The following is a 22707-nucleotide window of genomic DNA, read 5'->3' as shown; positions in this document are numbered from 1 at the left end:
CAACCAGCCCACTCCATTTTCTCTAACAACAGGGGCTTAGCAAAGCAGCTTGTAAATCAAAAACTAATCATGAAATGGAGCCAGCTTTTAGAACATGGTAAAATAGCAGGCATTCTTCCACACTGCATGAGGACTGAGCTCCCCATGCCCTTTCACCTTGCAATCCTGTAATATTGCTGGGTAAGTACGAGCACTTAAAGAAGATGTTTGGGCACTGCCCTAAGCAGTACAGACACAGCAACTCCAAAGTTATTCTCACAATCACAACTTCCAAAAATATTTAAATACCCTTACAGAGAACACTCTCAATCTTCTCTCCTTTTAACACTACCATGCTCCTATTGGGAAAAAAAACCAAAGTATTTCTTACTGGATCCAATTAAGATGCAATCAATTTTAACTGGATGTGTTCTGAGTAGGCATAAATATTTCTCATAAAGGAAGTTAGTAAATTTGATTGATATAGATTAATACAGAGAAAGTGAATTATATTATGAACAGCTAGAAATTCAGTATATCTTTGCAAACATGAGATAATACCAAAGGTCTCTTGGCCTTCAAGTACCTACAAATCAAAGAGGAAGAAGAGTTTTTCAAACAGGGTAAAAAGATCCACCTAGCACAGCAGCAATTTCAGCACTGGTATGCTAACAGCTTGCTGCATTTCCCTACTAATAACATGTCAACTTGGAGTTTCCAAATACAGCTCTTTTTTCAACTTGAAAAATTCCCTTTTCTCCATTCCTGCCTTTGTTTCTCATTCCAGTCAGAGTCCTCCTTTTGGTTTGTTTCCTGCATTATTATTATTTTATTTTTTAACATCAGTTGTGCTACATACCTTTTTGGTTACCACCATCGGTATGTGTCCCACTGGTTATGAAGTTATCTTTCTGTTCTGGCAATTCCCAGTTGTTGCTCATCTGGCCAGTGAGCAAGGCCGCAACTGGGACTTAGCTACACATAAAACAGTTTTGACTTCTATCCAGCTGGAAATTAACCAAATGAACACCACAGCAGACAAACCAGTTTCTTGCCATTAGCCAGTACAATTCAGCACATGCTGTACATACACACCCCAAGTGTGCTTGTCCCTTCTCTGATGACTGGGCAGTTCCTCCTTAACCTCCCACAGGGGATACTCCCTGCAACCCCATCTCCCTCAGCACAGCATCCTGCACAGTGCAAGGATGAGTAGATGATCCACTCAGAGCTGTAGTAATGACCTGCTGAGGCTTAGAGAAAGGCAGGGAGAAGATTTGATAAGGGGTGAGTCAACACCTACTCTGGAAGTCCTTGGAGAGGAGCACTGTCCCACCAGTCAGGGGTCTTCAATAGAAATGTGCTCCAGCAAGCACCAGGATTCATGTGGCTGTTTCCCAACAGGTTTTAAGCACATCTGGAAATCCATCTACACTGGAAATAAACTGTATGGAAGACTCCTAAAGAAAATTATTAACACTGGGAGTACAAAGACAAAGAGCTAGAAGATGAAGCATTTGGAAGACTCCTCTCCTTGGAGAGATGAAAATCTGTCACCACCATTGAAAGAAACCTAAACATCTGTCACTCTGGCTGACACTGTACCAATGAGGAATGGCACTTCCAAAGTAACAATAAAGAAAGCAGAAGAGCCTTATTCAGGGTGTACAGTCAGTACACACAAATACAGACACACATACTGAGGTGGGGAACTCCAGCTTAATAAAAATGTGTTGAGCTCCAAGCAAGTCCTTTCCACTTAATCATCAGGCCTTGGAATTGTGATCAGATGTCATGAAAGTACAGTAACAGATTGTTCTGTACCTTCCTCTGGGCAGAACTGGCTTTGTCCACTCCTGGAGATGAGATACCCTGGCAGAGGTGCCTGGCACCAGACATTGTGGTTCTTTGGGTCTCTCTCCCTCCCATCAGCTACAACATCTCTGCAGATTTCTAGGTGAAATTGGCAGCTGACATCAATAAGTGAGACAAAGCCAGGCCTCACCTTCTGGGAATGGTGATAGTCACAGGTTCGTTTTCATCCTACTGACTGGGGAGTCCTAAGTGCCCCTTCCACCAGGTTACATTAGCAGTTCAAAGTGAGTGGAGATGCATCTCACTTGGATTTACTCAAGCAGCAACCACTGGAATACTTGCACTGGGGCAGGCAGCCCTGGGCTGCGTCTACAGCCAGTGGAGGCCTCGTGCCCATGATCAGTGGTGCCTGTGGCACACTGCATCTGTTCATTTACCTTTCCCACTCTGCTGGCATGTCATCAGCTCTCTGTACTTCAAGGATCTGAAGATATTTAGTATGCATTACTATTGATTTTTTCTCACACTTCTCACCGTCTCCATTAGACCTTTCTAATGCAGCTGTATCTTTCCCTGACAAGGGCTGACCCAAAAGAGGACACACTTGGTTAGCTGCCTTTGTTGTCTTTGGCTTTGCATCCCTTTTGGTGTCAGACTTGCATTTTTACCTCACTTGAGAGGAAAGCATAACTCTTTAAACCATTTGTCAAGCTGCTGCTAAGGTTTTCCTATCTTAATCATTATTCTATTCACAAAAACCTGTTATAAGGGCAAATTTAAGTTACTTAAAAAGACAGGTAGGTATAAGATGCTTAACACTGACAGCCACAAAAATAAAATGCTGAATATCTCTGTGTGACTGAAACCTTAAAATATAGTTCACCTAAATCTTTAAATAGAAATAGAGTCAAGTGGGGAAATATTTGCTCTGGCAGAACCCACTGATTACACATCTCAGCTACTGCCCGAAAAAGGAGCAATTGGGAATTTGAAGAAACTTGTCCCTTTTTGGCAACATGTGGGCTTCAACATGTCACCATGCTTTTGCATGGAAAACACATTGGATCTCAGTGAACTTTGACTCGTGAGGATGTGCTAATGCACAACATCAGCAAGCCTTTAACAACTTCTGGTAGCAAGAGAATTCAGCAGCAGCATAACAGCCACCTCTCTTCAAAAGATTAACATGCAATTTCCACTTAGTTTTAAGAGGTTACACAGACATGAAACCCTTTAGCTCGATACCCTCAAGGTCGCAATCAGGTAGAAAAAAAACAAAACCAAAACCAACTTGATCGAAGTAGACAAATGCTCAAGCAAATGGAAGCCATTGAACACTAATGGAGATGAAGAAAGAGAGACAGAAGGAACACTTCACAACACTGACATGAAAAAAGAGCCCAGGAGAAATCTGTGACTAAGTTAAGCCCTTGGAAGTAGCTTTAAGATCCTGCTTTGCTATGTTGTAAGGAAAGCAAAAATCTGAACCCATCTGTGTCCACAGGCCAGAAAAGTCAGAAGCACTTATTGAATATATGTCCATTTTTTAGCAGAAAAAGATGATACAGTCACAAGATGCTGATTAAACCCTCACTATTTGCATCATAAGAGAGGAAAATGTCAAACAAGCATGAACGTTTTTGTTCCTCTGGTCCCAGCATGTGGATATGAAGGTGTTTTAGAAGAGCCAGCTGAGTGCTCAGGTCACTTGACCAAAGTCCTGAAAGACAAGGAAAGCCAGGCTTCATGCCATGCCTTCAACCAGTACATAGACACACCAGTTGATTGCTGATCCCTAGAAAATCAATGCCAGCACACACAAGACTCAACACAGGCTACAGGAATATAATTATGCCTGGTCAACAAAGGGAGTGCAACCTTCTAAGTTTAAATTTCCACAACCTCATCCCACCTAAGCTTATTATGACACCATGAAAATAAACCGGATGAAAGTTAAATGGATTAAGAGCTACTTTAGCTGAGAGGCCTCAAAATGCAATCAGGAGGAAACCACTGCATTAGCCACGTGGAAACACACAGGTCCAGGTCTGGAAACATTTTGAAAATAGAGAATACCTGGTCTGGCCACCACTAATAAAATAATAGGAGTCCTTCAAAAGCTGTTGAGAGAAGACCGATGACCAAAGCAGAGAGCCTTTGGTATCGTTAGAACCTTTGGTACCATTAAGAAAATTCCCTTTTTTTGCCTTCATCAAGCAGAGACTGAGGCATGACCTCTTCAGACTTGCACTGCCTTCAAGTCATCAGGCCAGAAATTGCTTTCACTACGGAGAACAACAGTCCAATAAGACTGGATTCACACCATGGGAACACAGGTGTCTTCTCTTGTAGAAATGTAATATTTAACTTTTCAAGCAGTTCATCAACAATGTGAATGGATTGTTCACTAACAGCAACGATGGTAGATGACTGGAAAAATAAAACCTACACTGTGTGAGGATATTCACATACCCTGAGAGACAAGAAGGTTACAACAACTTTATGATCTATTCAGCCAGCTACAGCACTTTTCCATTTCCAGTCCTCATCTAGCAGTTAAGGTTTGTATTTTGACTTGAGCTTGACTATTCTCTGTAGCTAAAAGCCTGATGTCTTTGATGGGATGAAGCAGGAAAGGGAGAGAGGCTTAACTCAGCTTTTTCTTCTTTTTTTTTTTTTTCCTGTGGGTTTAACCTAACAGAGAGCTGTCACATACAAGAAATTGGACCGACATCTAGAACTCATAAAACACAAGGAGCTATTCCACAGTTGTCATGTTGCTCATCCTGCTGAAATGCTTATTAGAGCTCATAGAAATGGTGCCAGAAGTTCCAAGGATACACTCAGCTGCAGAATGAAAAGGAGAGTGCAAAGCAGTACAGAATTGAGAGTAAAGATGTGTTTTCAATGCATTGCAATGTTTACAATTCCAGCACACACAAGGTATGAGATACTTAACAGGGTAGAAGGCAAAAGAAGAACTAGCAGGTAAAATGAATATATGGATTAACAGCCTGGCCTGCTCTGTTCTCTGCTGCCCGGGGAGTATTCCTTGCCAGGGAACAGACAGACCTTTTGAACACCATTTGCAGGCCACAGAAAGCACTCACTTCCATCTTTTCTTGGACAAATGGATAATTATTCCATAAATACTCTAAAAAAAATATAGCCCTTCGTTATATGAAACAAGTTTCCTAATGACACCAAAATGAGAGGATTGGCTGAATCTCCAGGATGCTGTATGGTCATCCAGTGAGACCTGGACTGACTGGAGAGCTGGGCAAAAGAGGACCCTAATGAGGTTCAATAAGAATGTGAGTAGAGTCCTGCACCTGGGGAGGAATAACATCAGATCCCAGCATGGATTAGGAGCTGACCTGCTAGAAAGCAGCTCCATGTAGAGGGACCTTAGAGCCCTGGTGGACAAGAAGTTACCCGTGGGACAGCAATGGGCCCTCATGGCCAAGAGAGCCAGGAGTATCCTGGGGTGCATTAAGAACAGTGTGTCCAGCAGGTCAAGGGAGGTTCTCCTCCCCCTCTTCTCTGCCCCAGTAAGACCTCACCTGGAGTGCTGTGTCCAGTTCTGGGCTCCCCAGGTCAAGAGGGACAGGGATACGCTGTAAAGAGTCTAATGGAGGCTATGAGGATGATGAAGGGACTGGAACATCTGCCTGATGAGGGAAGGCTGAGAGACCTGTGGCTGTTCAGTCTGGAGAAGACTCAGAGAGGACCTTATTAATGTCTATAAATACCTGCAGAGTGGATGTCAAGAATGGGCCAGTCTCTGTTCAGTGGTGCCAGTGACAGGATGAGGGGAAATGGCACCAAGTGACAACACAGGAAGTTCCACCTCAACATGAGGAGAAACTTCTTTGCTGTGAGGGTGACAGAGCCCTGGGACAGGCTGCCCAGAGAGGCTGTGGAGGCTCCTTCTCTGGAGACTTTCAAGACCTGTCTGGATGCCTGAGTGACCTGCCCTAGTTTTGGTCCTGCTCTGGCAGGGGGGTTTGACTTGATGATCTTCAGAGGTCCCTTCTAACATTCTGTGATTATGTGATTCTATGAAATTAAGTCACACATTTGACATAAAACGAGTAGATTCCCCACTTCTGATTTACAAATTTCTCCACAATTCCAGGAATCACACTCTTCCCAGCTCAGCCCAAGCCTGGGGCAGATCTTGTCTTGGCATCAGGCACAGCCACTACTGGCCAGGAGCTCGAGTGAGGATCAACCTGACAATTTCAAAAAGATCTTTTCCAGACTGCTTCACTCTTTTAGCCATAACTGGCATGAAAACATATTTTAATGTGAGACATTCACAGCTAACACTTACCAGGCATGTTTGCATATACACAACTACCCAAGCTGAAAGCTACCATACATCTTGCAACAGATTATAGAGAAATAAAACAAAAACAAGGCAGCATGTTGTTCAAATTAGAGGGTTTTTCTCAAAGTATGCCACAGCATATTTTAGTAGTAAAATCCCCCTAACTTTCAATGTGCTGCCAGTTGGGTGATATTGCCCTTGAAAAAAAAACAACTACCATCTCCCATCTGTCTACAGAATAAAGGACTAATGAAAGGAAATCTATTATTCAATTAAAAAATAATGAGGCATCAATATGTAGCTGCTTCAACTCTATCAAACTGAATTAACAGTTGCTTGGTATAAAGGTTTTTTTTCTCCCTCAATCTCCTCCAATGTTTGTCTTTTTTTCAATAAAACGGATGCTAAAAATTAAACCACTTACCTCTTAACTACCAAAACCCCTCACCTGTTTACACTTAACTAAAATTTACTAACTTCAGTTGTACATAGAACTCCTAAACTGATAGCACAGTTTCCCAGCTATGTTTTTTGAAGTCTCAACTCCAAACAGGTATCAACTGCACCCAAACACAAGAAGGTCAGGGTTGCAGTCAGTCCCTCCTGTGGCAATACTGCTTCTCTTGACCATGATGGATTCAGCTGACTTACACCAGGTAGCTCTAATTGTGCCTAATATTAAAACTAAAGTCTCCAAGGTGATGCACAGCAACTGCTGCACAGTGTCTCTGCATTTGAAGGAAGCATAGCAGTAGTGGGGAACAAGCTGTAAAAGCCACAGAAGGCAAATCTTTAATCTTCCTGTCTTGGACTGAAAGAGCTACAGTTCAGGCAGTTTGAAGGAGTGCTGGAAAACACAAGCAGGCAAAACCCCACACATTATTAACACCTATTAACACCCAGTTTTATCATCTGTTTCCTCTCTACCTCTCTGTGTTGACTGAGTGAGGCCTAACAAAGCACATATATTTTGACTTAACTATGGAAAACACGTCCTGATAATACACCTCCCATGCTGACACTTACTGGTACTCAGGAATGGTTTGCAATCTTGTATTCTAACCACTATCAATTATCATTAAAAGGTTGAAATCTTCACCTACTGTTTGATAAATAATGCATGAGAGAGCTTTCAACAACAGCCAAGAAACAGCATTCCCAGATCTTTAACACCCAAAGTATGTAGCAAGCAGCAGTCCCTGGTGACCTGAACAAAGCAGGTTCTCTGGTTTCAGAGTCTGGTCCAAGAAAGGTGCTCCTGAAGTGCCTTTTACAGAGCTTGCCGTTATCCTAAAGGCAGCTGAAAATGTCATGGGTTTTGGTCTTGGTTAACTACATCTTATCTGATAGCAAGAAGTTGTCTGCTGAAGGAAGAAAAACACGTGGCCATGAGATGCTATTAAATAAGAGTGAAGAGCAGAAAGTAGTTTGAGTCAGTGCCATGTGATACCCCAGTGGGGGGAAAAATAACCAACATCTCAATACTGAAAGCTCTGTAAGGATGGCTACTGTATGCATGGCTTAAATGTGTTTCTTATGGAAATACATCTTGCAGTCTACAGTTACTGGGCTTATTTTCCTTTTAAATCACAGCAGCAGCTGCCCCAGGCTCACCTTCATGCTGCCCTGCACCAGAAGAGGAGCACATCATTCTCTTTCACCTCCTCTCAGCCAAGGATGCTACAAACCAGGGCCACCCTGTGAGAGAGGCAGGGGTAGCAAAAACACGTTGACATCACCTCTTACAGATAAATAGCTTCTTAACCCTGAGATTAACTAAGTGCCTGGAGGGGTGCCTCAGAGCCCCTGGTGACTGAGAGACTTGCTTTGTGATGCTTCAATGGGACCAAGAATGCTTAATAAAAGCATGAAACAAACTCCACTTGGTAGCTGTGCAAATGTGACCTGTGAATACATCACGAGCTGATGATACTGATGTTGCTTGAGCTGTACTTGAAAGTGTTTTAATAACCTGGGGCAGCCACCCCTAAGCACCTTGTGCCAAAGCTGCAGGCAATCTCTGCCAGCAGCCACAGAGGCACAAGGAGTCCTGCTAAAATGCACAACTTGGGGCTACCCTGCACAAAATGCACCCAACAACTAGAAGCCTTTGCTGCACGTGCAGGCTTACAGGAAAATGCAGGTGCCTTTGCATTCATAGTCTAGCAAAAAAACAATGCAATGTTAGTTAAATGTGGAAAGGAGAGAAGATTTTCTCCTTTCTAGGCCCTTCTGCAAGGAACCTGCTTTTACAAGAGAAGTGCATTCCTTCATGGACAAGCAAAGGCAAGGACAAGAGCTTAACAGGCTCAAGGACTCTCCCCTTTAGATATATGTGCACATCCTAGTGAGGTATGAGTCTTCAAACTGTGAAAACAGTCTGGATGGATGTTCTAAATAGGACCCCAAGCCCCCACATTTCTTTATTAAAGTATGCAAAACCAAAACTGCAGACAAATAGTCTTTTACTTATCCAGTTTAGAAAACAAAACAAGAACCCAAACCTGTTTTTTTTTTTCCCAAAGAAGTGCACTCAAGAGAAAAGGCTGTGCTCTTCTGCAAAGGAACTCAGAAGACAGCAGCCAGGCAGTCCAGCTGGCTGAATGGAGGATCAACATTTACCTAGAAGCTTTTGCAGCCAGCTGATTTGTAGCTACCAGGATCGAAATGAGAATTTTATAATAAAAGACCAAAGAAGGAAAAGTTCTGACACCTAACATCATATCTTATTAATAAAGCTCTTAGATATCCTGAATTGCAAAGAGGCAGAAAAGTGAACAGCAATTTGCCAAGTTCCCCCACGTGTAGGTTGTGTCAAGTAGATGCTCCTTCATCCAGTATAGTTTTCTTACAGAAACCACCAGTTGAAATTGTCTCTCACTCTAAGCAGTGGAACAGACCAGATATGTGGGCTTGTACTGCCATGGATGGCATCACTAAAGATGACTGACCGCAAGCCAGACATCTGATAAAAAGTGCTGTCTGATCCTTCACCCTTTAGCAACAGCAGGGCCTGTTGGTTCTGCAACCATTTTCTTGCTCATCCATAATTGTGCACACAGACTGACTTTAAAAAAAATTTAGCTCTAGAAAAGTCCCAGTCGTATCTGTATAGAGCAGTATATTCATTTCACCCACGTTATATTTACTGGCATGTTTACACTTTTCTCATGTACTATTAAAAAAGGTCCTGAATGATTTTTGTTCCTACATAAGCCAGAACATTTTCCAATCATACATTGTTGCCGAGCATGGAAGTTTTGTTAAAACTGTCATAATCTCATCAGCTCTTTCACTATTATGGGATGAAAGTTATCTGCTTTCCTTCCTGCTCCTCCTGCTTTGAGGACAGACAGCCCACTGATGTTCATGCAGCCTAAATCCAGTCCCTTCCACTCCTTCCAACCAGCAAAGGCCTGCCCTTGCTCTCAATTTCAGCATGATCCTCTCTAATTACAACCCAGATGACATGAGCATTTAAGTTTGAGGCAATATCTATAAACGTCTTCAACCTTTACTCTCTCCCTAAAGTACAGCTATCCCACTTCATTTATACTTCTCTTTGCTCAAAAATATTTTGCTTTTTAATATATATTTTCATGTCCAAGTCAACTAGTTTTGACAGTTCTCATTTGTTTTGACTTGATCAAAGCCTTCTTTCTCGGTTGACCCTTTTCTCCATTTCCTGACTGTGTTTTTCAAGAATCTCATTTATCTAGCTGGTTCATTTGTAGCATCTTAAGTTAAAAAATAATAATGACAACAATAATATAAATTCCTAAATTAACATTATTTAAACTAGGAAAAAATATTTAAAATCCTAGTGACTAAATACTGACCTATCAATATCAATTCAGTCAAAGAGTTACACTGACATTCATAATACTGAACTCTTTCAAATTCCTGCTGTCCTCCACTGTGATAGAAGAACATCCCAGACACTGAACTCTGCTTGTCTCATCCCTTTTGATATTGTAGTTCACCATCCAGTCCAAATAAAACAGAGCATCCTGAATTTATACTAACTCCTGCCTGGAGGCTGCTGACCTAAGATACCTACAGCACATATCACTCTGATGAGAATGTCCTGCATTCATATGGCAAAATCCCAAATGTGTAGAAAAATATGCACACAGAGGGCTCAGGCTCTTGACTAGTTCTGCAAAGCTTTTCTGAGCAGCTTTAAATGAATAAATGAGAACTGGAATAAAACATTCTAGAAAATGGTTTTGAGTCAGGGCTAACAGAGTGTGCCATCTTGCCTCTGGTAACCACCATTTGCACTTGGAAGGCTTCCAGTCAGAAATGTCTTCAATAAGGAACCATCCTTCATTATTTTCTACATGAGAAAACAGCATTCATCATGTTCAAAGTGACTGAAGAATAACAAAATGTGGGATATTTTTTTATTATTATTATTACTTAGAAAACTCATCATGCAACAAGGTGGCTGTTACTGACACTCCTTTACATTTCCAAGGGGGTGCTGGCAGTTCTCTTTTGGTAACTTTTGCTCTCATTTTCTTTTCTAAAGCTGTAATTCCTGTCTAGCTAAGAATAAGCTATAAATCAGAAGTTAAGAGTTAAACAAAACAATTCAGCAGTAGCTAATACAATGCAAGATGTTTTGTAAAGTCAACTGCACTTTTTTTACTTCAACATAAGTGTCAAAATGACACTCCAAAAGGACACCACAAAACCCTCCAAAACCCCCAAGAAAGCACTTAATCTCAGACACAAAACACTGCCCTCTCCCCTGGGGAGCGAGATGCATCTGCGTCACTACAGAAGATCAGTCCTAAAACCTACAGTGATCTTTAAAGAAAATTATTTCCATGGCAATTGTCTTAGAATCACAGACTGCCAGGTTGGAAGGGACCTCAAGGATCATCTGGTTCAACCTTTCTAGGTCACACTATAGTTTATATGAGATGGCTCAGCACCCTGTTGCTCTTTTTGATTCAGTACTTCTAGTCTACCTCAGGAGTAAAAAAAAATATTCATACTTACTTGTAATGAAGGGCAAAAATGAACTATTTCCAGTTGTCCTCTACGATCCAGAGCATAAACTTCTCTAGATGTCCCCAGAATATGAACAGCCACGAGGTGTGTAATACTCAAAGCTACTGCACAGAACATTCAAAAGTTCCCCCAGAACATCCCTGATCATTCAACATAACAGAAGCTTCTCTAAAGTAAGATCTTGATTCAGAAATTTTCAATCTAGTGTATAAAAAGCAGGACCCACCATATTCAGAGACATTTACAGACACTAGAATTTAATCTTTCTCAATATTATACCAATTTCAGTCATAACAAAACAGGAACAATAAGGAAAAAATTAATATGGCTTCCTTACAGCTGTGGGTGAAAGAGGAAAGTAAACAGAAATCAGACAATGAACACAGCATCTCAGTTGTTTTTGCTTCCCTTAATGATCAACATAGGAGACTGTGGAACATTATGCCCCCAAAAGATGTACACAGTTCAAATAAATTTGCATTATCAACAAACTTTCCTGCTTGCTAATAAGGCATTTTTTAGCCCTGAGTCATAGAAGTACATTTTGAAGGCATCTCTGGATGCCATCTAGTCCAAGCCTGTGCTCAAAACAGGGTCAACTTCAGAAAGTAGGATTAACTTTAATTTCAGCTGCAGCAGTCATAGCTTTTTTCAGTGTTTGCTTTACATTTCAGCCTAGCAGATTGAATTTATCACCAAGTTATTGAAAAACACAAAACCAACAAACCACCAAAACCAACAAACCAGTCAACAACAACCAACACATACAAATCTGGTGGGGAAAGCTAACTCCTAACAGCATGTATGCAGGGTTCACACCTTGTCAAGAGCCCATAATAAGCCCAAATAAGTTTCTGAATCTCATCAAGAGAAGGTCCAGTGGTAAAACAATAATAAACTCTTCATAAGACAAGCATTAAAAAACCCCATTCATCTCTTATAACACTGTAGTCACTGAGCTCCCTAGGACAAAACCCTTTTTAGGTGTTTCCTTACTCATGGATGATCCTTTCTAGAAAGAGGAAGGGTGTCTCCACTATCTGTGCAGGCTTTAGATGGTAAAGACAATTATATCAATTATGGTCACCTCATCATACACCCACAAATATTTTGGCTGGACAAAGCAAGACTTTTCTCAGAAAGCCTACCCAGCTGGTGAACAGCCTTGGTTTATACCAGCTACAGACTTGTTACCAGGGTTTTTATAGCTTGAAGGAAACTTTAGGTATAAATGGACAACTGTCTGATGTGGATAACACTTGGAAAAGTTCTGGGAAGCAGGGACCAGCATGGCTGGAAGGTGTGCCCAGTGTGAGTTCAACTGCTCCTCTCACGCCCTCAGAGGCACGACTGCTTCACTGAGAAAGAAAATAAGGTTGTGGCACAAACATGGCATTGCACTAAGCTGTGCAAATCCATCAAGCAATAAAAGTTAAAAGTAGGAAGAGTAGTGGAATGCAGAGAGAAATCAGGCTACCAGTACCTGTTCAGGCATTTTTCTTACTTAAATTTAAAATTTATTAAAATTATGTTAATTTTTGGTAGAAATCTGCATGCATATCCTCAGTTTCAAAAGAATTGCCACCTATATGACACTCATCTGTACCCAATCTGCCAAAGGAGGTGTTTCACAGACACATTTCCCTACATTTCTCCTGCTCTAACTTATAAGCAGAGCTCCAAGGCTGAGTGCAAAGTTAGAAGGAAGAGCACAAAGATATAAACTACTAGTGTACTTACAGTAGGTTGGGAAGTGAAAAAAGAAAATGAATCTGAATGAATGCATTAAAAATAACAGCTCAGAAAAAGGAGAATAAAGCTGATGGAGGATAAAACAAAAAGACCTTCACTGATTTAAGGTATGATCAATTTACTTTTTAAGTGGTGAGGAATTAGTAAAGTCAGGTGAAACCCACTAAACATTCCCTTAAGAAAGGCAAATTTCATATCTGAATTTAGTCTTTGAAATTTCTATTACCTTAAAGCAGGACAACTAAACCACATCATAATTAGAGGGAGGGAAAGCAAAAAAACAACTCTGGGAGCTACATTGACACAATGCAAAAAGGGAGTCAAAGCAAGGGACAAATCATGATCTCTGGTAAACTGAATCATAAAACAGAGTAAGGCAAAGCCAGAACTGAATTGCCCAGGGCACTTAGGGATAAGCAAAGGTCATTCTGGAAACAAACTGATAAAAAGTGACCCATGACAGGCAGATACAGATGTATCCAACTTTGATTGCAGAGAGGAGAACAATTCATGAAAGGACCCCTCAGAGGGACCTAGTAAGACGCTTCTTGTAAAAGGGAAGAGACACAAGAGGCATTAAGAGTAGGCAAGCAGGTAAAAATGCAAGGAGGAGAGAGGAATTGATGATGTTTACCCACCAGAGACACCCAAAGAAGGGAGGGACCAGACGTGAGCCGTGTCCCAAGCTGCTGGGATTGCCAGTGCTGCATCCTCTCAGCCCACCCCTTCATACACTGGGTGGAACTATGAAGGACTGGGATGCATAAATTAGAGGGTGGGGAGCTGCATGTGAAGGGTAATAGGCAATCAGAAAAAAAAGAGAAGAAACCCAACCAACCAACCAAGAAAAGCTATCAAAACAAACTGACATGCTTGAAAAGTTAGGTGGTTCTCTCAGCTGCTGGTTTCCTCAGGGATGCCCTTTTCAGAAACTATTAATTCCTCATGTGGAAGATAATTTACCAGAGAATTGCTCTTTTAAACCTCACCTTGTTGTGACAGTGATAAAATAATAGGCCCAACACAAATGCTCAGCAGTGCATTTCAGAAGCAGTATTTGCCAGATTTTTCATTGGTCTCATAAACCATCCTGAAAAATCAAATTTAATGCCTGGCAGCAGCCATGGATAATTATTCTTCTGAAAAGAACTAATATACATTTGGGCTGATTTAGAACTTGGCATAAAATAATTAAGTGAAGAAAAAAAAATTATGCCCTACAAGCCTTAACAGTCTGCAGAAGTTTGGTATGATTTTTATTCTGACCACATTCAGTACCCAGCCATGGCCTCTTCACTACAGTACCAGGAATGACAATAAAAAACCTGATGGAAACCAGCATAAAAGCACAGTTCAGAGTTCATGGTTGTCAATTACTCTCTGAAAATACCCAATCAGAAATATTTTACTCCTTCAGACCATAGGGTGGACCACAGCTCCTCAAAACAGCTACAGAAGGAAGGGCTTATCAGAGGGAAAGAATTATCACTAGGAACAGGCTAATGGTATCAAGTAGAAGCAGATACACAGAAGGTCAAGATTTGATTTATATTAATCAGGCTGTATTTTCCTCAACAGTTGCAGCAATAGGATAAAATGTAGAGTACCACAGTAATGATGAAAAATGGGAAGTCAGTAATAAAGAAAAAAATAAATAAATACCAGAGGATGGAGGATAACATTTGGCTTGATTAACATGACTTTGAAAAATCTAAAAGGATATAAGGAGTTTTCACATGAGACTACGCAACAAAAACGAAGAAATGTTATTTTTGAGCCAAGCAATGCTTTTAAAAGCATAATTTAGTGAATTATTCCACTGTTAGAAGCACTCTGCTATTCTAAACAAGCAAGTTGTTCTTATTAGTATTTCAAAATAGGAATAAAGTGAAAAATACTGATGTTTTCAGAGGAACCTACCTTAAAAACACAGGGAATATGTGAGGAAGGAAAAAAAATACCCTGAATTGTTGTACAGGTATTTGTCTTTTCAAGATCAAAGAAAACTCAATGTCATTAAAATTGCAACATAACTATTTACAAGGCTTGCTTTTTTATTTTTTATTATTATTTTCCCCCTTTTTTAAGGTATGAATATTTGGGAAAATATTAACAGTAGCTCGTTTCTCATGTAGTCCAGTTTCATGCCACCAGCAGCCCTTTCCAGGCACGTGCTGAAGAATGAGGGCTTTAAAGCCATGCCTTCTCAGTCTGGTATGAAAAAGTATCATCACTTTAAATGAAAAGCTAGATGAAGCTTCCTCAGAAGCAGGCAAATTTTCCAAAGCATGCCTCACTTATAGAAAGCCTCTCAGAAAAACACTGGGAATTTTGTTCTTCCAAAGGTCCTCAGGCACCTCCTGAAGGAGTCATGATGATTAAATGCCTCGTTCACTGGGTTTTCTAGAGATTCTGCATATCCTGTTGTGCTAAAGAGTGAAATAGAGAGGGAATCTCTACCTGGAACCTGCCCTCTACATCATGCTGGGTTGTCAGGACGGCAAGCGGAGAGGACTATTCCCCCTTTGCTAAGAGCAGCTGAACATGTTGAGCTTTCCAAAGGATGGGTGGCAAGAACCAGCCCTGTAAATTGGAGCTCTCCAGGAGAAGCAAGAGGAGCCAGCCTACAAGCACTCTAACCTTAAGCCCTACAAACAATTAAAAGATGTTCTGGATAATTTTATTTTTTTTTTCCAAGTCTGGGATGCCAGCCAAAAATGAACACAGTTGGAAAGGACAGAAACCATGGTTATGGCAATGGGATTTGCTTGCAAACCTCTCTTCTTCCCTCCTTCAAGTAGCTCCACAGTCCTTCTGCTTAGTGAGCTGTCATTTGTAGTTTAGTTTTGTAAATTTTATTAAAACTCTTTCTATCCAAGAAAAAGAAAGGAGACTAATTTGGTATCCTATCACTATTGAACATAGAATCATTAAGATTTGGAAGAGACCTTCCTGATCAAGTCCAACCAAAAGCTCAAAAGACCTAAATGAAGGACTAAAATGCATTCTGAGCTGCAGAGACTGTGGTGTTTGACACCAAGCACATATAAAAGGCCATTCCCCAAAAGGCAAAATAAGATCCATTTTCTCCAACATCAGTGGCAGACCTTTGCTGGTGGCATAAGAGGAGAGCTGAGCTCTCAACCCTCCCTGTATTCACACTGCCTGGGCAGGACCAGCTGAGACAGGCCCAGATCTGATCTTGCCAGGGAGGTGGCTAAGGCAGGCTCACCCAAACCTGCAAACCCTCCCTTCCTGCTTCTGACACTGCTTCTGTGAAACTCAGCAAAGATTCTCCTGCCCCTTGCTACTACATGCTTAAATCTATTCCTGGCTCTGCCACTCATTTTTCTTGGCATTCACATAAATGTCACCATTGCCCACAACAGGGGAAGAGAGTTGCTGAGAGGAACAGGCGGGGAGAATACAAAACAAGAACATCTGACTTGTTGGTGGGTAGAGTAACAGCACTAGATACCCATGGCAAGGACAGTGACATGCTCTGGGGAGATTTTCTTCCAGATGAGCAGATAACAGAAGTAAATCACGTTTCCACAAGAAGGAAAGGTTTCATTAAATGAGAACTTGATAAGAATTAATTTTAAGTCATGCCAGTAAAAGTGGAATTACTTGGTGAAAATAAAGCAAAGATTTCAATGCATCATTTAACTTACTGGGCTGCCCCATACATGCTACTCTTGCTCCTGAAGGGATTTTCACAGTACCCACTTTTAGCCATGACAAAAGGAAGGCAAATCTCCACAGGTAGTTTGTGACACCAGCATTCTGCATTCAAGCCTACGCTGTGTAAAGAAATTCTGATGATATTTCCAACTCACTGTGAGCAAAGATTTCAAAACAACTTCCTTTCAAAGTTCACCAGTGCCCTCCCTTTGCTGGCAAGGAATGGGAAAACAGAGCTCTCTGCTTATCTCCTGTGGGTGCATGTGTTAGTTAATAAACAGTAACTCCAAAAATAAAGTGATAGCAAGACACAAAGCACAACATCACACTTCTGGCATTACTACCAGAGGACTGATTGCAACAGTCACCTCCCACTCCCCAGAGAAAAAAGGATTTTGAGCAGGCTTAAAATACATTAAATAGTTCTATTCTTGCACAGACCTGTAAAGGAGAAGATAGACAAATAACACTGATAGTAAAATGACATTCAGTGTTTCAAAATTATCTGAAAGTAGTAAATTGTTCAAAAATGCATTTCTTCTTTTGCAAAGGTAAACTGACAACCTGAGAATGGAAATAGATCAAGTACCATAATTTGCATAATTGAGTCTGAAGACTCAGACTGTCACAGCTGAGCTGTTCAGAAAGTTATAAATCAATTCTTAGCAGAATTTCCACCCAAAAAAATAAACTCAAATATATTTTGAAAAGACATTACAGAGCATAATCATTGTTCACAACAAATACACCTACCCCAAAATGGAGTCAAATATTCTATCTTGGTCATTGTAAACATCGACAGAAGGGAAGAACTGCTAATTACTCCTACAGTAATTCAATATTTAGTGAACTAAACTCAGTATCCTGCCATTGACAAGTGCCTGTGGGTGCAGTGAGACAGTTGTCAGCACACAGATTTCAGCAGATACAACTTGAGCCAAGATGTGACACCCGAACACGCCCGTGTCCAACGCACTGAAATCAAAGTAGTTCTGATGACAACATAAGAGTCCTAAGAACCTACAGGCAGATGACACAATTAATGACAAAAATAAGGGGAAAAACCTCTCAGCCCTGAAGGTAACTTAAGGCCATCTATTTCAACCCCCTGCCAAGAGCACCAGTGCCAGGTTAGGATATTTTTCCAGACAGCTGAATGCACAAAACATTGCAAATAATTCCAGCTCTACCACTTTACTCCATTTTCTATCCTTCAGAATAAATTAATCCATTTCTAAATGGATAGCTTATTTTCTTTCCTAATTCCAGCCCAAATTATCTCCTGCTTTTTGGCCCTTTGATTTTTTTCTTAACAGACATGATTAAAAACAAAACAAAAAAAATCACTGAAGAAGGAGAATTGTAGAGATTTTCAACAAAAGCTATGCATAAATACTGGCCACTGCTGATGTCTGTGCTCATGAATAAAAGTAGAATAATAAGCTCATCCATTTTATAGCTTCTTCAATCTTTACACATTTGTCCTCCATGGAAAAATACGTGAGTGTGAATTTAAATCTGTGGTATAAAAATAGCATTAGACACCAAATAGATTCATGACTTTCCAATGAAATCGTTAATACCAAAATCCTAACAATCTATAACTTTAGAATGGAAATGAACAAACAGGCCTCAATGAAACAAAAATAATTTCCATAAATTTAGGCCTCTTTTCCCATCTCATGAATTTATAAACTAAATCAAATTGTCTGCTGAGAAGTGGTAGTTCCTTGCAGTAATTCACATTTTGGTTTAAACAACTTAAGACAGAAATCTCAACACCAACATGCATGAGCCAGCTAGTGACATGAGGAACAGGAGGGAAACCACAAATACAAGTTAATAAAAAAGAGAAAAATTCCATATTCCATCTTGTTGATGACATTTATTAGCTGAGTATAAGAGAATTTTCTAACTTGTAGTTCTTACACTTATCCTTTATCTGCTTGACTCTGAGCCTTCTTACCTGACAAGGCCAGCAGCAATTTTCCCTTTCTTGAAATAGCAATTTGTTCTGCTCTGATAATATTCCTATTGTTGCATTTGATAATGATTCTTGGGACAGCTGATTAAGACCAAATAAGCCTTAGCATTAATTGGCTCTATCTCTGAATACAAAAGGAAGAAATTTTTCTCTCTGGCAACCAAGTATGCAAGTCATGACAGAACAAGAGGAATAGCCTAAAAGTAGATTATTATGCTCTGGCACATTAGCCAATTTTCCTCCATTATGGAAAAAAATTGAGGATAGTCATTGCATCAGAGCACTCAGAAAATCCTCGAGTGTCAAGTCAAGCCCTGCCAGAAGAATAAACCAGGTCAGCTACAGTTGAGTCTCTCCTGATATTCTGCACTTGCACCCACTGCACACCTCCCACCTCCAAGCCAAGGAGCATGGAGCTGCCAGTTAGCCCCTTTCCAATGTACTGCTGAAACTTTCCTGGCTTGTGCACTGTACCCAGGGGACTTCTGTAGCCCAGCTAACCACTTTCTCCAACCAACACACTCCTAAATGGCACAGGAATGCCCTGAATGATCCAGAAGTAGAGCCAGTCCATGCCAGGGCTGTGAGCAGCAAGCTGTGGGCTTTCATTTCAGGTAGCCTCAGGACCGACTGTGTTGCAGGGGTACATCTAGACTCAACCTTAACCAGCCCATGCAACACTTGTTTATCTGCAAGACTCAGAGAAGTGTCACTAGGAAGCACCTAGTCCTGCTGCATAGGATGAGGCTGAACTATGTAGCACTCTGCAATGTGGTGACTTCAGTCTGCAGCCCTCAGGGGCAGCCCTAGCCTTCCGCAGCCACATGCCACCCACAAATCCATACAAATCCACTCCTCTTGTTAAAATTTGTCCCAAACATTCTGAAAGGGTAGTTCCTTCTGATAGCAGTTACTTAATCTGGCAGATATTGGAGCTAATGTATCACCTTTCTTCCTATTTAAAATTATAAAGTCAGAATGAACTCCACGCTGCATGTCCTAATTTGACAAAATGCCATTATGTGCCTGGGCCTGACTCAGATCAGGTTTGCTTGGCTGGCTAATCTAATGCTGCACACAGCCAGCATTAATCACCATAGAAGAATGGTAAATAAGAATTAATTACCAGCACACACATTCAGCAAAAGGCTACTGAAGCTCACTGCTGCAACCACGAGCCATCAGATTGCATCGCTGATCTCACTAAACTCCACTAACAAGCACCTCAACTTCTTTAAGTATTCTCAGACATTCACAGAGAACCCAGGAAAGCAGCAGTGTCTGTGCAAGAAGAGCAAGTAGTTTTACAATCAAAGAGAAGTTGAAGGTTTAGAAGCAAACTTGATTGAATTCCATTTTACGTTGTACATCCAGAGATTCGTTTATTGGCTGCAAGACCTTAACTTACACTCTACTGTACATGTTACTAATGTACCATGTCTCCATCACTATGGAAACCAGTTTGGTGAAGGAATATTTTAAAAGGAATACCTTCCTCAGCTGGTGAAAGCCATTCACAAATACTTCAAGAATCACAGAATTGTCATGGCTGGAAAGGACCTCTCAGATCACTGAGTCCAACCATCAGAACAAAAAACCCCACAGAAACAAAACCTACACACACTACACCAGAAAACACCACAAAAAAAACTCCAACAAAATCAACCAACCAACAAACTGAAAGACAAACAAAAAAAAACATTCCTACAACCTCAGCCACTAGGACATGTCCTGAAGTGCTACATCTATACTGTTCTTTAATATCTCCATGAATTTTGACTTCACCACCTCCCTGGGCAGCCCATTCCAGTGCCTGACCACTCTTTCAGCATAGAAATATTCCTAATACCCAGTCTGAACCTCCCCTGCCACAAATTCAGGCCATTTCCTCTGGTCCTGTTGTTACTCACTTGATAGAAGAGGCCAACACCCACCTCCCTACAACTTCCTCTCAGGGAGCTGTAGAGAGCAATGAGCTCTCCCCTCAGCCTCCTCTTTTCCAAACTAAACATCCCCAGTTCTCTCAGCTGCTCCTCAAATGACTTGTTCTCTAGACCCTTCCCCAGCTTGGTAGCTCTTCTCTGGACATGCTGAAGCACCTCAGTGTCCTTCCTGTAGTGAGGGGTCCAGAACTGCACACAGAGCTCAAGGTGCAGCCTCACCAGTGCCAAGCACAGGGACACCATCACTTCCCTACTGTTGCTGGCCATGCTATCCCTGATGCAGGCCAGGATGCTGGTGGCCTTCCTGGCCACCTGGGCACACTGCTGGCTCACGTTAAGCTGGCTGTCAACCAGCACCCCCAGGTCCTTTTCTGCTGGGGAGCTTTGCAGATACTCTTCCCCAAAAGAAGCACCATGATTGTCTAAAGATGTGAGAAATCTGTGTGTGGACACATGGGCACTCAACTGAACAGTTTCTCCCTGGAAACATTTCACAGGAATGGTAATAACATATAAGCAAGTGATTTAATTTTTGTCCATTATAGAAATGGAATTGTTAACTGCTACAAAAGAAACAGGGCACCTAGTCAAAGTTAAATGCCTAGAGTCTGCAAACTACTCTTTTGGGGAAACTAAGAAAAATCTATGCAAAATTACACTACATTACAGCTTGGCCTCTTTTCCATTCCCACCACTACACAAAAGCAGCTCAGACTCAAGACTTTTTTTCTCAAAAATCCTTTGCTGATCTTTGAATGATAGAAAATAATAGGTTTAGTCTTAAAGATCGAGAAGCTAATAAAGACAGTAAATTATAACTAACAAAATTATATAACTTAATACATTCTAACACCTGTGTGCAACATGCTAGCATCTGTACAGCTGAAGAGAACATCAAGTCCTCCCTCCTGCAGCAAGAAACCCAGAGCTGAGGTTTAAAGCTCTGCTCTATGTTAGCCCTGGTAATCCCCATGGAATAGTGCAAGTCTTGCTCAGGTGCTCAGGACACAAGGCTACGGCTCATCTGATTTATAACTTCTTTTCCCCTCTCCATTGAGTGTCAGCTGACTCACCTACTGTGGACAGTGCAACAGGTCACAGGAAGGAGCCTTACACAATATTAAGACTGAACAGACCTACAGAGACCTGAACCTGCCTCTTCCAGAGGGAATCCTTCTCTGGAAAAAGCTATTTCACCAGGCTTGGCCTGGTTCTTTCCACCACTGATGCCAGACTACCACTTGATAGGAGTTACCTCCCCTCCTGCTCACTGCTGCTTTTCCTAACAAAAAGGGAAAAGCAGGAGCTTGAGCTGTATTGTTTGATTGTCATTACACAACAAATATGTGAGCTTTTAATTAGATGCACTTGGCAGAACTTTCCAGAGCATTCTTCCAACTGGTCTTGGTTTGTATATCCACCATACACCTGCAAAGAGAGATTCAGGACACTAGCAAGGTGAAAACTCTTTTGACACCTCTCACCTCAGCCTGCTCCCCCCTCCTAAGACTTCACAGGGCCAGATCCCAAGATTAATTGCTGCAGATTTTAGTTCTGCTAATCAGAACTTTGAAACCCTTAAGACGTAAAATAACACAACACTTCTCATAATTAAGTCTGACTATTTGTCAAAAAAACCATACTGGGTTTCAGTAATCCAAACACCTCGAGTGGACTTGAAGTGGACTTTTGAATGGTTAAAAAACCCATTAAATAGTATTTTAAACCAAATATATAGCTTTGGTGACACATTCAAAATGTAACTGCAAAACTAAAACAAAATAAAAGATAATGGAATTTTGAAAGAGCAATTTTAAAGACATTTTTGTAGGAAAGATGTACTTGAAGAAATTAAGATGCAGAAACATTCTTCCAGTCATGATTTAGTCCTCTTTATGAAACAGAACAACACGAAAAAGACCAGAGAGCTGCAACTCTTAACAAATGCTGTTCTCAAGACACCTGTGTTCAACCACAGCAACTTCCCAAATAAGAAAATGCTATTTAACTTAATCCATTTTTCTCTTAGCCAAAATGTCTTAAGTCAGCCAGATGGGAATTGGCATCGGATCCATGCAGCAGATGGATTGCAGGACCCTTAATCTCTGAGGCTCATTACTTCAATTCCAGCGCACACTGGTAGTCACTGAAAATGTTATTAAGTAATGGCTGGTCGGAAGCCATCACCCACAGTT

General features: G+C 41.0%; 1 protein-coding gene across 4 annotated transcripts in view; it reads right to left on the bottom strand.

The window, feature by feature from the left end:
* The window catches only part of PCDH15 (protocadherin related 15), a 455276-nt gene that overhangs the window by 279134 nt on the left and 153435 nt on the right, over positions 1 to 22707 (bottom strand). Inside the window, exon 1 of one of the 4 annotated variants that reach the window (XM_051618390.1) lies at positions 16576 to 16676. The exons of the other annotated variants lie outside the window; for them this stretch is intronic. Within the exon in view, the coding sequence (XP_051474350.1) occupies positions 16576 to 16588 (13 nt within the window). The 5' untranslated portion in view covers positions 16589 to 16676. Of the gene's footprint in view, positions 1 to 16575; positions 16677 to 22707 lie in introns of those variants that run through there. 4 annotated transcript variants of the gene reach the window in all.

Source organism: Apus apus, chromosome 4, assembly GCF_020740795.1.
Source record: "Apus apus isolate bApuApu2 chromosome 4, bApuApu2.pri.cur, whole genome shotgun sequence".
In the NCBI taxonomy this organism is placed as follows: domain Eukaryota; kingdom Metazoa; phylum Chordata; class Aves; order Apodiformes; family Apodidae; genus Apus; species Apus apus.
Note: the sequence above shows the minus strand (reverse complement) of the source record. Positions and strands in the feature narration are given on the sequence as shown.